The sequence below is a fragment of the Parasteatoda tepidariorum genome, chromosome 12 (genome assembly GCF_982258835.1).
Source record: "Parasteatoda tepidariorum strain Cologne lab strain chromosome 12, Ptep-v5.0, whole genome shotgun sequence".
Taxonomy (NCBI): domain Eukaryota; kingdom Metazoa; phylum Arthropoda; class Arachnida; order Araneae; family Theridiidae; genus Parasteatoda; species Parasteatoda tepidariorum.
In genome coordinates this window covers 55,433,754-55,451,080 of record NC_141766.1, presented here as the reverse complement: position 1 = coordinate 55,451,080, position 17,327 = coordinate 55,433,754, and the positions used below count along the sequence as shown (strand labels likewise).

Below are 17,327 nucleotides of genomic sequence, written 5' to 3'. Positions count from 1 at the left end.
AAGTATAGACTATGACACATATATATTTCATATCTCTAGTAAACAAATTTAGCGGATTAAATTCTAAGAATAAGCATAGCACTTACATTTAAAATTCTTTCAAACATTTATCCCAAGTAGTAAATGTTCAATCAATTGTCATGAATTAAAATTGAAACAATAAGGAAATTGAAAGTAAATTTAATTCAAAAAATAGATTTTAAATTCAAAACTTGTAATGATTTAACAAAATTTATATTATAACATAAATTAACAGTATTTTAATATAATAGTATTTCACTCTAATAGATTAATATAAAAGACGAATATTAATTGTCTTGCTTAACTTTTACATATTTTTTTTTAAAAATTTAAAATAAAGAGATAAATTATCAGTCAATTAAATATTTGATAATAACCAAAATAATATAAGAATAAAGTGATGTGATCTAGTTACTTACAGCTTGTCCAGAGTCACCTGATTCCCCACGAATTCCTTGAAAGCCTTGAGGACCCTGAAAGAAATTTATTTTAACATTGCTAAAATAATATGTTATAAGGATTTACACAGAACTTATGGTAAAATGTGAAAGAGGGAGACAGGAGATCTGGGTATTTTTGTACTTATAAACTGATTTTTAAACATCTTCACAGTGCTTTCTTATATAATTATAACATACATTTTTTTGAATTGACAAATTTAATTCAAAAATTTTCTGACAAATTTAATTCAAAAGTGAGTGAAAGTTATTTGTCGCAAAAAAAGATGAATTTTTAAAAAAAATATGAAGTAGTAAGTATTTATAAGAACTTTAAACTTGATCAATAAAAATGTATGCTTAACAAATATGCATGTTTAATAAAAATATACATGAAATGCACGCCTAGCAAATACTTACTGGCTGTCCAGGTGGCCCAGGAGTACCTCGGGGTCCAACAGGTCCCTGGGAAAAGAAAAGTAGTTAAATAGTATATTTTAGGTAATTAAAACATGTAAGAGATACATTTTAAAAATATTCATGAATTAAAAAATCAAGAAAAATATTTCAAAATATCAGACAAAGATATTAAAGAAAATTATTAAACACTACATTTAAATGAATCCAATAAATAGTCATTATTTTGGTTATTGATTTACTTTACAGCAAAGTTACAATGATTATACAGTAATGAATTTCTTTCTAAGTAATTTTGAACTGGCAAAATCAAAACACTATAAACTACAATTTTAATAACTTTTTTCCTATTGAACACTCTATTGAAACATTCTATTGAAAAGAAAGAATTTAATTTCAATACTATCCTCTGTAACTTCTGGTATTATAAAAATTGTTTTTCTTTTCCACTTTCTGTAAACATTTGTAGGTTTGGTGTAAGCATAATACAAAATTATTAAATTATTTTATGTCTTTTGTAATTTTTTAGAGGGCAATACAGTTTGCAGTAAAGAAAGCTGCAGCTATAAGAGAAAATATAGAGAGAGAGCTTTTCGAAGTTTTTATTTAAATTTTTTGCAACAAAAAAATTTTAAGAACAAAAAATAATGACATTTACGAAAAATCTTAGTTAATCAAATTTTGTAGAGTACAATAAATGGGAAAAAAATTATGCATTTTGAAGCAAATGTTGAAAGTTTTGCAAATATTTTTTAACACATTTTTGAAAACTTTCCATTACTTGAAGTTTTTTTGATTAGTTGAATTTTAAATAGTCAGATTTTTACAGTAATAATAATAATAAAAATAATAATAATAAAAACATTATACACGCATCAAAACATCATTCATTGATTCCAGAAGCTCTGTTTTATAAATAAGTTGCAGTAGAATAAGAACAGAAACTTAAATCAATATTAATAAAAAAATAAGTGAATTCTATAAAGAGAGATATTACTTTACACTATAAAGAGAGATGTTATTTTACACTAACATTATAAACTAACAAAAAGAAATACAGAAATATTTTCTTCTAAATAGAGAACTCATTTGCTCTTTTATAATAAATCTTTCAGACATAATTTAAAAACAAGGCTTTTCACAAAAATGTTGCAAAACTAAAGCAAGAATGGATGCTAAAATGTAAGCATGCCAATTTATAACAATTATTATTTACTCATTACCTAATTAAAAATGCTAACTAATAATTATAAACTGGAAAAACTGAGGTAATTATATTTACTTTTCAGATATTTGGTTAAAATATAAAATAAATTACATTTGAAATATGATAATAATTAAAAAAATAATAAATACAATTGATTGATAATTTTTTTTTTTGATGTTCAACTTTATAAAAGAAATAAAATACTTACAACTTGAGCTTGCATGAAATGAAAAGCATCTGGAGCAGGCCCTTTATCACCACTTTGAGCAGACAAATGATTAAACCAATTATTCCACTGAAAAATATAAATTTAAGTTATTTTTTAAAGCAGATTTAGGGTGGGTTATGACAAAAGCGATATAAAAACTTTTATAACATTATTGTTAACATTTTCTTATAATTTAATTATTTAACACAAATATTATTAGTAACACTATATTAATTAGTAAACACTATATTAATTAGTAACACTATATTAATTAGTTACATCCAAAGAGAGCACTTAGCACCTTAAATGTAGAGAACATTTGAAAAATACGAAACAGTGGATAAAAAAATCTACTATCTAGATAAAAAACTACAGTAGATAAAAAATCTACTCAGCATTCAGTGTCTCCATGATAAACACCATTTCAATTTAAATTAGTAATAAAAACTAAATAAATACCTATGCTAATATTCAAGTGGGTTTTTAATACTACAAATCTAACAAAATTATGTTTTAAAATAGCTTGTATGTAACAAAGTGTTTAAAAAGATGTCAATAGAAGAATAAAGGACACATTACAGATTCTTAGGGAAAATGTCTTCTATATTGAGCTGGAAAAACTATACTGAAGTTTTACTGCAACACACTACATTTTCCCATTGAAAAACATAAAAAAAATCTAGTTTTTTGAAGTAGGAGAGCTACTCTTGTAAAGTTAAAAAAAAAACTAATGCTCGAGGAGTTAATGCACTGACAACTTTGTAATCTAAATTGTGTATGAGTTAAAGAAAAATACTAATGAAAAATAAAGATTTTTCCACCTTAAAAATCAACTGTCACCCCTTAAAAATCACTGTATTGAGAGTAAGGTGTTTTTAATTTATTTAATTTTTTCAATAACAATTCATTGATTCAGCAAGAAAAAATAAACTTCTTATTTTGTATAAAATATGATAGTATTAAACATTTAAAGATCTTTATTCTTTTTAAAAAAGAAAAACTAAAAAGAATACTACAGAAATGCTTTTAATAGGGAAACATTATAAAAGGTCTTTCTGATTTTCGCAACAATAAATTATGAAGCAAAAATACATTGCATTTCATTTTTTAAATAACTTTTTATTCAGTTTAAGTGCTTTAAATAAAAGTTAAAATGGAATCAGTTAAATAATTTGAATATCTTTACTTTTTTCAAATAATGATCTGTCTCACAAACAACTTAGAAGTTTTTGCATTTTCTAGATAAAAAACACAGTTTTAAAGTTGTTAATTTATAGAATAAAAGTGTTTTTTTAAAAATTTATATTTGTGTCTGGTTAAATTGATGAGTTTAAATCTGCTTTATCTAGTTTTAAATTAAACTAGGTATATTAAATCAGTCCTAATCTGTTTTATTTTTCTTTCGATGCAAGTATGGTCTTATAAGAAAATATGCATTTTTTGGGCTCAACAGAATTAAAGAACTGAAGCATTTCTTTAAGTATCTTGTGCATTGTAGAGAGTCTGACTTAATAAGATTGCTGATAATAGGTCAGAATGAATGCACAGCAGTTAAATTTTGCTAAAGGAAGATTGCTGTACACTAAACCAAAAATAAGCAATTCTCATTTCCATGGCACAACTGTGATCAGCTTTCTTTTATTATACTAAATATAGAAGAAAATTCAAATTAAATAAGACAAAAAAAAGTTGCTTGAAAAATGCTGCTATTTTTTTTAAAAAAATTATAAAGTCTTGTTTTCTAATATTTATTTTGCTTTATGAGTGACTCATAGAATTAAATAAATGAAAAACTTAAAATTATTACTTAAACATTAAAACTTGTTCTTAAATTTCATTTGGGGAGCATATTTTATTGAATACTGATTAATATAACCTTCATATATAGAGAGCTTTCTGATCTATTTATTCAGAAAAAAGTGAATTCAAAACATACATGAGAGAGTGAAAACCATATGCCTCATTATTCATACTACTTTTCTGTTTTAAAACAGTTTAAGGGAAAATCACTAATTAATAATAGAGTATGAAATAAATAAAACTGAGGGATATAAAAGTATATATTGATTCAATAATTGTATGACATTTGTACCAATTTGAACAATGTATCACATTTTCAAAAACTTTACTGACAGAAACTATTTTAGAAATCAACCTTATTCAAACAACATTAGATGAAAAATGCCAGGTGTAAAAGACAAAGGTATGTTTTTACTATTATTATATTTTTTACTATGAGAAACTTCCCAAATGCATGGAAACTCTTATATAATTTTTATTGTTGATTTTAAACTTCCCCAAAAGGAAAAAAACCTACAATGCTTAGAAGTAAAAAAAAATTTTTTTTTTTTGGAGCTCTGTTGTGAAGGACAATAAAAAAGTCACAGTTTAAGTGCTTGACACTCAAAGCTAAGAGATAATTTCAAACTATATAAGATATTTTTCCATTCTAAAACCTCTTGCTCTGACTTTAGGATGGACAAATAATTTAAAGTACTTAAAAGTTATTAAATTTTTAAAAATTGCAAATTTTGTAACATTTTCCTACTTGGAAGAAAATTATCAAAAAATTAGGTCACCAATGCTTTTTATTTTTACAAAACTGTGACTTTTCTACAGGTTAACATTTTGTGCTATTTTCAGAATAAACATAGACAGTATTGGCTTTAGATAGGCTAAACTTTTTTTAACAGCAATGACTAACTGTTGCAAACTCACAGTAGTTAAAAAAATAGCATATTATTAAAAAAAAAAACATAATTTCATATGACGACTGAAGCTTCATAAAACAGCCTTAATATTTAAGTAATATTAACTATAAAAAAAAAGGATCAATATAATCAGGGTCAAGTAATATCACAAAAAATTTTCATGACACTTAACTTTTTTCTCCAATGCCCACCTGGAGAATGACCTTTCGTCATACAGGCATTTGAAAGGCAGATTTGTTAGCCACTCTTTCAAGAGCACCATATTAGGTGGATCAACGTTGCTCCCACAGTAAGGAGAGATAGTACAGAGAAGGAAAGAACATCAATGTCTTGCCCGGGATTCGAACCCAGAACCTTTCTGATGCAAGGCCAGTTCCCTAACCCCTACCCTTTTACTTAAGTATTATGCCGGTAGGCGTGATACTTTAAGTAAAACAAAGAATTTAACACATACTTAAAGTTATTGTAAGAAAAAATAGGACATTGAAAGAATTTTAATTTTAGAAATAATCAAAAGTAATAAAAAGTGTAATATATAAACTATTAAAACATTATTAAGAAATAAATTAAAAAAATATATTTAAGAAAAAATTTTCGTATTTTTTTTTATAAATATTTTTTTATGTTCCCTCTGAAATGCATGCTTATTACACAAAACTATAATCAACAACTAAAACTTAAAAACGAACTTAACATAACACTGCAAGTTTTTTTAACCAAACATTAAACAGCAAACACTACATGGCACCAAAAAGTAAAAAAATACCATCAAACTATCCACTTCTTGTAATTTGATTAAAGAGGTTTCATCTTAATTAATAATTTAGATAGATATATTGTTTATAGTAGATTGAAACATTAGTCTAAAGATATTAAATAATTATTCAATCAGTTTGTTCATTCTACAGCAAGTTAAATATGATATTAAGTGCATGAAACTATAAAACATTAAAAACAAATTCAAACAACGAATTAGTCATTGATTTTTTGTTCTGTTTTTTTGCAACAATTTTTTATTTACTATTACGTTATTTATTAGAAAAACTATGAAGTTACTTATTGAAAAAAAAAGTAAGTATTTAAGTTTGTAAGTACCTATGTTTTTTTCACAATATAATTTCTTACAGTGAACAATTTCCACTTCCTGTTATTAGAATAGGGGATTATTTTTAAAAGCAGCCACCAGCTGTTAATTTTTCCTTTCGACCAATCAAAAGTAGTTCCTCTCTTTGTATCTCTCTTCTACTCTAAGCTCTCTAGTGCATTAGCATGTTAGTTTAGACAGTTGAGAAGAGCAACATATCCTAACTCAATTTGGTTATTAGACATTCAATTTTACTCAACTAAACTCAGTCACGCGACAGCCCCTAGAAAGCCAAGGCCTACTGTGCCCATCTCAGTTTTCTCGGCCATAGGCTCTGGCGTGTGGGAGAAGATGTTCCGGTCAGGAGGTCAACCGAATGCGGAACCTCCAGTGTTTAGTTCCCAAGCATGCTTGGTACTCATTTATTGACCCACAGAAGGGATGAAAGGCTGAGTCAACCTTGCCCGGCCCGAGGATCAAACCCAGGACCTGTGGCATGGAAGCCCAAAGCGCTACCACTCAGCCACCGGGCGCCAGATTTTACTTTACTAGGGCTTATTTTAAAAGTCAATGTTAATATCACATCTTTTCTGAAAAAATGAGAGAATTTCGCTAAGTTTGAAGAGGAAAATAGTTTACTTATCAGGTGACTTACCTTTAGGCACTGCATGGAGAACAAGTGAATATCATATATTATTTTAAAATTTTCATTTTTTAAAAAAGAAAAAGAGCATTGAAAATTTTAATAGGGTAAAAATAAGAAAACTTACTCCAGCATTACCAGGTGGCCCAGGAGGCCCTGGTTCACCAGGGGTGCCATGTGAACCAGGTTGGCCGGGGGTTCCCTGTTAATATAAAAGGCAAGTTAATTGAGTTGTTTTTTTTTCAAAGTTAAAAATTTAACAGTACCTTTTTGATAAACTTAAATTGAAAAAATGTACAAATAAACACAACAGAAACAAATATTATTTTCTTTAAAATATAAAATTAATAACAAATGAACATTGAAAATGCTATAAATCATAAAGCATACATTTTATACTATAAATAAAAATGAAAACTAAAATATTTTATAATAAAGCAGTTGTTCTAAATAAGAATTATTTATTATTTAGTAATGCTAATAACTTTTTGCAGTTGATGCTTAATTTGCTAATGCTTAATTTTTAGCCGTTGAACTTTTGAAACTATCAAAAAGATTTTTAAAAAAATATTGTCAGTGTTAAAATTTTTTTAAATGTTTATGAAAAATCTTTGAATGTCTTGCATGTATGACCTTAAATAAAAAATTTAGCTTCAATGAAATTATCTCCATTTTTCAATATGCCTTTAACATGATAAACTATTAATCAACTTAGAAAGATATTTTTCCAGCCTCCTGTTTCCAAATTCACTGAGAAATATATATTTCTTTGAAGTTCTGATGAAATCTTTATAGAGACCTTCACATCTTGTCTTAATGTAACTTACTTTCCACAAAATACTCTAAGAAGTAAAAAGAAAGGATACCGAAATCATTTCAGTCAGCCAGTATTGTCACTTCTACAGGATTTTTGCTGTGTTATCTGCTATAATGTATATTCTTATTGATAATATATTTTGGGGCCTGTCATTTTTAAAATTCTTAACCTTAGTAAGTTTAATGCACGTGAAGTAAAAACCACACTATGACCCAAATAAATGCATGTTTTACCTTCTTTATGTCAATACACTTGTATAAGTGCATCTGATAACAATCATTGACTTTAAAATTTTCATTTTTGCATACATGTGTAATTCGTGAAAGACTTCAGATAAGCAGTTACTTTCATTTATACTAAGCTTTTCTTGCTTCTTACAAAAATAAAAATACATAAATATAAAAGAAGTGAAAAAGAATACTTCTTTTTGTATTATAAATAAGTTTTAGGAAAATATTAAGAAAAGGAATCAGCAAAAAATTAAGCTGATAATTAAGATTATTTCGTTTTTAATAATATATAATATTTACTAATATTTTAAAATAAAATTTACGAAGAAAATGAGATTTTTAGCCTGCTAATATGGGCCTGTAGAAAAGGTAAACATCATTGTTTTTTTTTATTTTTAAATTCACTAAAAACATATTCTTTCATATTTTAGTGTCTTTATACTTCATATTTTTTGTAATTTTAAATATTGTTTCTATGAAATATTCTAGTGAAATATTGATGAATTCTATGAAATACACACATAAAACATTTTATTTATTTCAAAAAGAAATGAGGGTAACAGGTTCTTGGAGAATGTTTAATTATACTAAATATTTAAATATTATGGTATGACTATATAATATTATTTTCCAAGGCTTGTATGATTTATGTATTTTTAAATACTTTCATTAAAACATATTGACTATAATATACATTATTAATTAACAATTTGTTAGTTAAGATTTCTTTATATGGAATAAAAATGTTCTTCTTAAAAAATTTCAGCATCAACAATTTTAAATTTTGTTTTATTAGTTGTACCATAGATTCAACAAAAAAGTAAAGTAAGCGTTTTTGTTAAATAAGAAAAATTATGACTAAAATTAAATGGAATTTTTATTTAGCTAGAATTTTTCTTCAACTTAAATTGTAAGAAACACTTTATTATTAAAAAGAATAACAACATGATTTTTTTTTGATAAGGAGAGTTGAATACATTTTTAATAAAAATTTATTTAGATCAATTTAAATGTCAAAAAAAAAAATATTGTCCTATAAATTTTTATTTACTAATTATTTGTTTCCACAGAGGAGTTTTCTTTGTTTTTCTTTCCTTTTTAATGTAATATAAATTTATTTTCCCATTAGAAAAGTATTTTGTTTCTGTAGCTTTTTATGACAAAAGTTTAAACAATAGAAATCAAATATTAACTCATCAAAGCTGAGAGATGCGTACAATACAGTACAATATGAAATATTAGCATGAAGCATAAAATATGTATTGTGATAAAAATTTTAAAAGATACCAAGTGCTCTAATACCAATGTTTGCAACTGCAACTATCTATAAGTTCAACGTGATTACGGATAATATATTATCACATATAAGGAATTTCAATGTATCAATTTTGATTTTTTTTTATTTAGTCAAACAAACTCTAAACTATAAAAGCAAAAAGAGAATCCTTCCCTTTTTTTTATTGCACATGCAGAAATTGCATGATTGAGTTGTGGCAAGGGGTAATTGGTTGAATGCAAGACAGGTGGGGAAGGTGTAGGCAGAAGTAAAATTACAGAGTTTTCGTTTCATCAATAAGCAAGGGGTTTGGACTGTTGTACACTATAGAATAGTTTATTGCTATCCAGTTGCACTAAAAACTTTATTACAGATGGTCAAGAATTTCAGCAATGAAATAAAGGCAATGCTTTAACAGTCAAGGACAGCACTGAAAATCTCTCAGCCTTTACTCAGTAAAATGATAAAAAATTTTGATGAAATTAAAAACAAAGCTAAGTTGAACACAAATTTGAACTGTAAGCAAAGAGTTTCAGAGAAAAATAGGGAAGTCAAATATACTTTGACATTGTGAATTGCCAGTTACTTAGAACTATGTATATGTTAGTAAAATTATAATTTCATGTTTCCTGATACTTTTTGTTAATTCAAATAGCATATCAAAGTGATATTAAAAAATTGATGTATGTAATAAAAATGATTTAAAGATAATGTAATGAGAATGGATTAAATGGTTAAAGAATAAGGATGAAATAAATAAGAATGATTCTTACTCTATATCCAGGTGATCCAGGGGTTCCTGGTTCTCCATGTTCACCCTGAAATATTTTATTCAGTTACAAAACAATGCAAAAAACTACATCAATAACTAAATTTTCATTCACATTTAAATTAATGAAAATATTTTAAACAAATGAAAGAAAAATAAGCCATAAGGAGATACAATGAGCAAAATTAAAATTTTCCAACTGCACAAATGTTATTCTGAAATAATTTTATTATAATTCCTTTGCATTTAACAAATTATGTATAATGTTTTCAAGTAATTTAAATAAGAATAAAATTATACTAACAGGTGGTCCAACAACTGGAACAACTACATGATCTGGGGATCCGATTGCTGGTACTCCAACAGGAAAGCTAGGTCGAGGTCTCTATTAATATAAAAGAAAATTCATAAATTTTTTTTTAAATGAGTCTTTGGAGTAAATCATTGTAATCATTTGAACACAAATTAAACAATAAATGCAGAACATATGCATTAATCTTTTAAACATGCACAGGGGCGGATCCAGAAATTTTTCCTGGAGGGGGGGGGGTCGTAGACTCAGATCCCCCCCACCCTGCCCTAAATTTTTTTTCATTTAAATTATTTCCTTTAAAATACTTATTTTGAAAAAAAAATGGGGTTTTTAATGCTAGTCTTCTAATTTATTTTTTTCATAATGAACAATAGAACAATACATAAATAATTCAAGTATTCAACATCATTAAATAATAAATGTAATGCATTTTTTAGAAACTTTGCCAAATCAGTCAATGATTTTTTCAACATCCAAATCAATATCTCAGTGAATGCTAATAATGCAAGTCCATTTAATCGTTCTCGATTTTGAGTTGCTCTAAGCCCTAGTTTCGAGACATGGAAGAGTTGAAAAGGAACGTTCTGCTGTTGCTGCACTAACAGGCGCACTTCATTATTATTAATGTTTACAATGAAACTATGACGAATTTCGTTTTAATCTTTTGGATTATGATTCTTAAAACAGCGAAGAACATAATTAGATGGAAAAAAATCGCTTTCTCCGACCTACCTCAGTGTATATGCCCCCTTAAGTAATTTTTAAAATATTTTATTTCTTTCGTAAACTATTAAAAAATTATTATTTGTATCTTTTTTTTCAATTTTGGGGGTCATGACCCTATGACCCCCCCCCCCCCGCTGAATCGGCCACTGAATATGCATTTCATATTTTAAGTACGAATAATTTTTTTTAAGTGATGTAAGTTGCTATAGTATGTTTCGAAAAAAGCGTTGAACAGATATTTTCACTATTTTAAAACTGTTTAATGCAATAGTTTAATAATTTGGTTCTATTTGAAAATTTAGTTTACCTGAACATTATTTTATGAAAAATAAAACAATATAAATTAATTAACAATGCAAACTTAATAACTAAAATTACAAATTTTCCACTTATATATATATATGTATTAGGTTTTGAGGAAATCCAGTGCAATTTCATGAAATTTATGCTTATCTTGCATCAGTTCTGTTAGCTAAATTTGAAAAATGTTTTTTGCTCTTTTTTTAAAAGGGAAAAAAAAAGAAAAGAATTTTGAGTATTGCAGCTAAGGTGAATTAGAGCAGGTTTTGTGCAGGTTGGTGCAGCTAAGGTGAAATGGAAGGTGAAATAGTTCAAGGCAGTAAGATCTTTGTATTCTTTAAGCATAGAATTTTATTTTTGATTCAACTTCATATATTTTTCAGCAGTACAAATTACAAAAAGGAATTTTCAATGCTAAATTTTAGCTCAAAATAAAATTTAATAGTTAGAAGGAAAAAACAAACAGTTTACAAGAAAAAACAACATATTGTGGAATAATGAGTTTTATAATATGTGAAAAGTTTTCATGTATAAAGTTTTAGAAATTAAAGTTTGCTGTTTTATAAGCTTTTTAATGAATCTTGATAATAATAGCTTAAACTTGAACAATTTGTCTCAGTTTATAATGATTAGTGCTTTTTGAAGCCAAAGAAAATTTAAGTTAAGAATAAAATTTAAGGATAGAAGTATATTTCCCTATTTATAAATTTAAAATATAATTGTTAATACAATAAACATTAAATCATCTGTCAAATTTAGTTACATGATATCACCACAAATAAGTAAATTTCATGAGCAAACGATAAATTATTCATTCGTACATTTGATTTACTTTTTTTGTAATAGTCATTTAAAAAAAATTGCTATTGCAAGGAAAAAAAACATATAAAAAAACGCATATATATAACTAAACAAATAAAAGAAAAACAAAAGAACATGTTATATCATGCCTAAACACTGCTTTACAGAGCCTTGCACAAATAAAATAATCTGGGAAAAACAATAAGAGTGAGTTTTGCTCAAAAACCATGCAAAACAGTTAATTTTGCATTGATAATAGAGTATTTATTGTTTACAGTAAAAATAGTCAGTTAAATAAAATCGTTGTACATTATTCTAGGTTTCAGTTATATGGTTAGTTTAAAACTTAAAATCAAAACAAAAAAAATGGTAACAATTAAAAAAGCTCTTATTTTATGAAGAAATTGTTTTAATCCCCTGCACAAGTTATAATGAGATCAACTAAGAATGATTTTAAGTGTCATTTCACAGTTGTTTTTTATGGGTAACACAGCTACTTTTATATCATAATAATTGTAATTGTCAAACGGTGTAAAAAATATTTATCAAACGCAATTACTATAATGACTCGAGTTCTAATATAGTAATAAGAGATACAATATGTCAGGGTAGAAATATGAGGAGACATCTAGTGAAAACAATGCTGTCGGAGCTAATAGAGTCAAATGGACTGTAACGTTTGGTAATTTTTTATTGAATGAGAAAAGAACGCTAGAAAGCTACGCTTGGCGCATTACAATCTCGCCAATGAGGGCGTGGACATCCCGGCCCCCATTGAAATATTCTGACATTTGAATGTTTCAATAATCATAAAAATAACAACAATAATAGAAATAATAATAAAAATACAAATTTAAGCAATATTAATACAATTATTTTTTCACATTTTGAATTCAACATATAAATTTAAGTATTGTTAACAATTGGTAATACAGCAATATTTGAAATGCTTCTTTTGAAAATTCCATGAGGTGTGCGTACGAAAACCACACGGACATTATCATCTTTACCGGTGATAATTTCAGAAATTCGTCCTATAACCCATTTACATATAGGTAAATTGCTTTCTTTTACCAGAACCATCATACCTGGTTTTACATTTTGTTTTTGAAACAACCATTTTGATCTTTGTTGTAAATGACTGAGATAAGAGTTACACCAATTTTTCCAAATTGTTTGAACAATTTTTTGAGTTTTCTGCCATCGGTTAAGCAAATTTTCTTTAAAATCAATCAAATTTTGCTCAGGAAGTGCATTAATTGCTCTTCCAATTAAAAAATGTCCAGGAGTTAAAATTTCATAATTTTCTGGATCAGATGACATAGGAGAAAGAGGACGGGAATTAAGAATACCTTCTATTTGAATAGTTATAGTTAAAAATTCTTCAATTGTTAATTTCGTAGAACCAATGGTTCTTTTAAGGTGATATTTGAATTGTCCGACTCCTCTCTCCCATAATCCACCAAAATTTGGTGAACGAGGGGGTAGAAATTTCCACAGTACTTGCTCCGATGAAAGGAAACCAGATAAATTATCTTTTTTAGCATTTAAAGACTTTAAGAATTTGCTTATCTCCGCCGAAGCGCCAACAAAATTGGACGCATTGTCACAAGATATAGTACAACTTTTACCTCTGCGGGCAAAAAACCGTTTAAGTGTAGCTATCAAAGCACTAGCTGTTAAGTCAGACAATAATTCAAAATGTACAGCTTTAGTGACCATGCATATGAAAATAGCTACATATACTTTGTTATACAACCCCTTTCTCTGGTTACGATATTTAATCCAAAATGGACCACACAGGTCAAGTCCTGCGTTCGAGAAGGGTGGGCTAGGAATCACCCTCTCAGGAGGGAGATCACCCATTATTTGAGAAGAGACTGTTGGCCTTATTTTAAAACACTGCACACAATCGTGCACAACTTGACGAGATAATTTTCTGCCACTGATTGGCCAAAAAATTTGTCGTACTGTATTTAATAGTCCTTGAGGACCAACATACAAATCTCTAAAATGAAAATAAGAAAAAATAATCTTAGAAAGTTTATGACCAGGAGGTAATATTATTTGATGAACAGAATTATAATTCAAATTAGAATTGGTCAACCGACCACCAACTCTAAGCAAACCATCCTGATCTAAAAAGGGATTCAAAAATTTCAATTTACTATTTACAGGAACAGGCTTACCTTTTTTTAAGGCTGAGATATCTGCAACAAAGTACTCACCTTGCACCTGTTTTATAATAACATTTCTGGCTTTATCTAATTCTTTTACATTGAAAGGACCCCTAAATTTATTCACATTTCTACAATTTAAAAGAAACCTAAAAATAAAAGCTAAAATTCTTATTAGTTTCATGTAATTATTTGAAAGATTTAAAAAGTCATCAATAAAGTCATTGTTGGTGATTGAAGTCAGTAGCAGAACTGGTTTCAGTTCTTTCTGAAAAGGTTCACAATCAGGAATTAAATCTAGTTCAGGTTCATTGTTTTTAATTATGTTCGCACTCAGGAACACAGGGCCTTTCCACCAAAGTTTATTGGTAGAAAAAACAAAGGCATCTTGACCTCTGGACAAGGCATCTGCCGGGTTAAATTCTGATGCAATGTGTTTCCAGAGAAAGTCTTTGGACAGTTCTTGTATCTGTACCACTCGATTGCTGACGAAAGTCTTAAGAAGATGGGGTGAGGTCTTGATCCAAGCTAATGCGATCGTGGAATCGGAGTACAAGATGACTTGATCGAATTTAAATTTTAGAGATGAAATAACTCGATGCACGAGTTGACACAATAGTAAGCAAGCTGAAAGTTCAAGTCTGGGGATACTTATGGTCTTAATAGGAGCCACTCTGCTTTTGCTGCAAATTAGCTGACTGGAAGGCACATTGGAATTAGAAACAGTTTGTATGTAGATGCAGGCACCGTAGGCCTTTTCACTGGCGTCTGCAAAGCCATGAAGTCGAATAATCGTTAGTTCCAGGATCATAATGCATCTTGGGATATGCAAAGTTTCTATGTAAGAAAGAGATCGTAAAAATTTGTCCCATTTATGGTAGACGTGAGGTGGAATCATTTCGTTCCATTCACATTTTAAAAGCCACAATTGCTGCATGAATATTTTAGCACTGCAGATAACAGGACCAAGTAGGCCCAATGGGTCGAAGATTTTAGCAATTTGGCTTAGCACTTCACGCTTAGTGTAATTCGAGCTTAAAACCGTTGTGACATTGAAGTGAAAAGTATCCTTTCTACTATTCCACAGTATTCCCAGAGTTTTTATGGTAGTATCTGCACAATCTTGTTTGAAGGGAAACGATTGAGATGATTCCGTTGAAGTATCAATGGCATTACAACGCCATTTATGTAATTTCATTTGTCCCTTTTGAAGGAGCTTAGTTAGTTGTTGTCTTAGTTCATTAAATTCCTCAATACTGCTTGACCCCGAAAGGCAGTCATCCATATAGAAATCCTCCATTAGAACCTTAGAGGCAATAGGAAAATTCTTTTCTTCATCGGTTGCAATTTGATGTAGAACTCTTGTAGCAAGATAGGGACTGGATGTACAACCATAGGTAACGGTTTTCCAATTGTACACCTTGAGAGGTTCCTCCCTCCCCTCTTTCCACAAAATTTTTTGATATTTAGTTTGCAACGGATTTATTTCGATTTGCCGAAACATTTTATTTATATCGGCCGTAAATGCGAAAATATGCTTTCGAAAACGAACCATAATTGTAAAAAGATCGTCCTGTAGGATTCCGCCTTTACATAAAAAATCATTTAAGGACATTCCATTCGTAGTTTTACAACTCCCATCAAAAACAACCCTTAATTTAGTTGAAGTGCTGGACGGTCGCAATACACCATGATGGGGTAAAAAATATCCTTCATCCGGAATTGAATCATCGCAAATTTCTTCCATGTGACCTAAAGATTCGTACTCGCGAATAAAACTAATGTACAATTCTTTTAATTTAGGATCACGATCTAAGCGATTCCATAATTGTTTTAATCTCTTAGACGCAATTTGTTTTGAATCACCGAATGAAATATTAGCTGAATATTGTTGTTTAATCGGCAATTCAACCACGTATCTACCATCTGTTTTTCGGTAGTGAGTATTTAAAAAATGCTCATTACAATAGTTTAATTCGTCATCAACCATTGGTTTATTTTCGCTTACGTGTTCTATTTCCCAAAAGGAAGTTAACGCCTTATCAAGATTTTCGGTTTCAGCAAGTAAAAAACACGAATCGTTAATTTTCTCTAAATTAGAATTAAAGTTGTTCGCAACTCCCGATACAACATGACCAAAAAACGTTTCAATTAATATTAATTGGGAATCTTTAATTTTAATTTTATTCGTACCCAATAGTTCGAAGAATAATTCTGCTCCTAAAAGAGCATCAATTCGTTTTGGTTTATTCCAATTATTATCGGCAAGTTTTATTCTTTCAGATAAACTTAAATTCGATATGTTTACAAATGTGGGTGGAAGAACCGCAATTTTTGGAACTATTAACAAGTCTAAATAATAAGATTTATTATTTTCTTCATTTGTTAACTCGGTACGAACAAATGATTTAGCTGTAATGCACGAGTCATTAACACCAGAAATCGGAACATTTGTTTTTTGTTTCTTTAAACCCAATAAATTAGCAGCTCTACTGCTTATTAAATTCGAACTTGAACAGCTATCTAAAGTGGCTATTAATGGTCTAAATATGCCCTGCCCATCTTTAATATAAACAACCGCCGTATTTAAAATCACGCAATTAGCATTTTCGTTTTTATTCGTAAACAAAGTGTTCAAAGGAATGAAAGGAGGGGAGAGGGGTGACAAGATGTCTGTCTCCTTTTTCTCTTCTACTGCTGTTTCAAATGTAAATGACTCATTTCTCATATTTTCATGAAGTAAAGAATGATGATCTTTGCTTTTACAAAAGCAAGTGTATTTAGACATGCAAGGATTAGGAAAGTGCTTATTTAAGCATGAAAAACACAAATTATGAGTTTTTACTATTTCAATTCGCTGATTTACACTCATTCGTTTGAATTTATCGCATTTATAAAGTTTATGACTTTCCCTACAACCTAATAAACATGGGTTATTCACTTTCGATTTAATTAAATACATTTTCTCTGTATTTGGCCTTGAACTAAAATGGGGCTTCTTTCTTTCCTCTTTAATATTAAGACCTTGCATAATTCTAGAACGTTCTTCCAAAAAACTTAGAAAATTGTCTAGTTTGGGTATTTCGTTTTTCGACAATTTCATTTCAAAACTTTTTCTAACTTCTGGATCGAGTTTTTGGAATAAAATGTGCATTATCAATGTATCTGATAGCTCATTTGATTTAAATTC

At 28.4% G+C, this 17,327-nt stretch overlaps 1 protein-coding gene across 2 annotated transcripts in view; it reads right to left on the bottom strand.

Annotated features, from left to right (window-relative positions):
• The window catches only part of LOC107455416 (uncharacterized), a 76,009-nt gene that overhangs the window by 42,103 nt on the left and 16,579 nt on the right, over positions 1-17,327 (bottom strand). For both annotated transcript variants that reach the window (XM_043042178.3, XM_071187992.2), the window contains 6 exons: positions 10,125-10,205; positions 9,825-9,869; positions 6,856-6,930; positions 2,291-2,377; positions 879-923; positions 441-494 (listed from right to left, as the gene is read on the bottom strand). In XM_043042178.3, the coding sequence (XP_042898112.2) occupies positions 441-494; positions 879-923; positions 2,291-2,377; positions 6,856-6,930; positions 9,825-9,869; positions 10,125-10,205 (387 nt within the window). The remainder of the gene's footprint in view (positions 1-440; positions 495-878; positions 924-2,290; positions 2,378-6,855; positions 6,931-9,824; positions 9,870-10,124; positions 10,206-17,327) is intronic.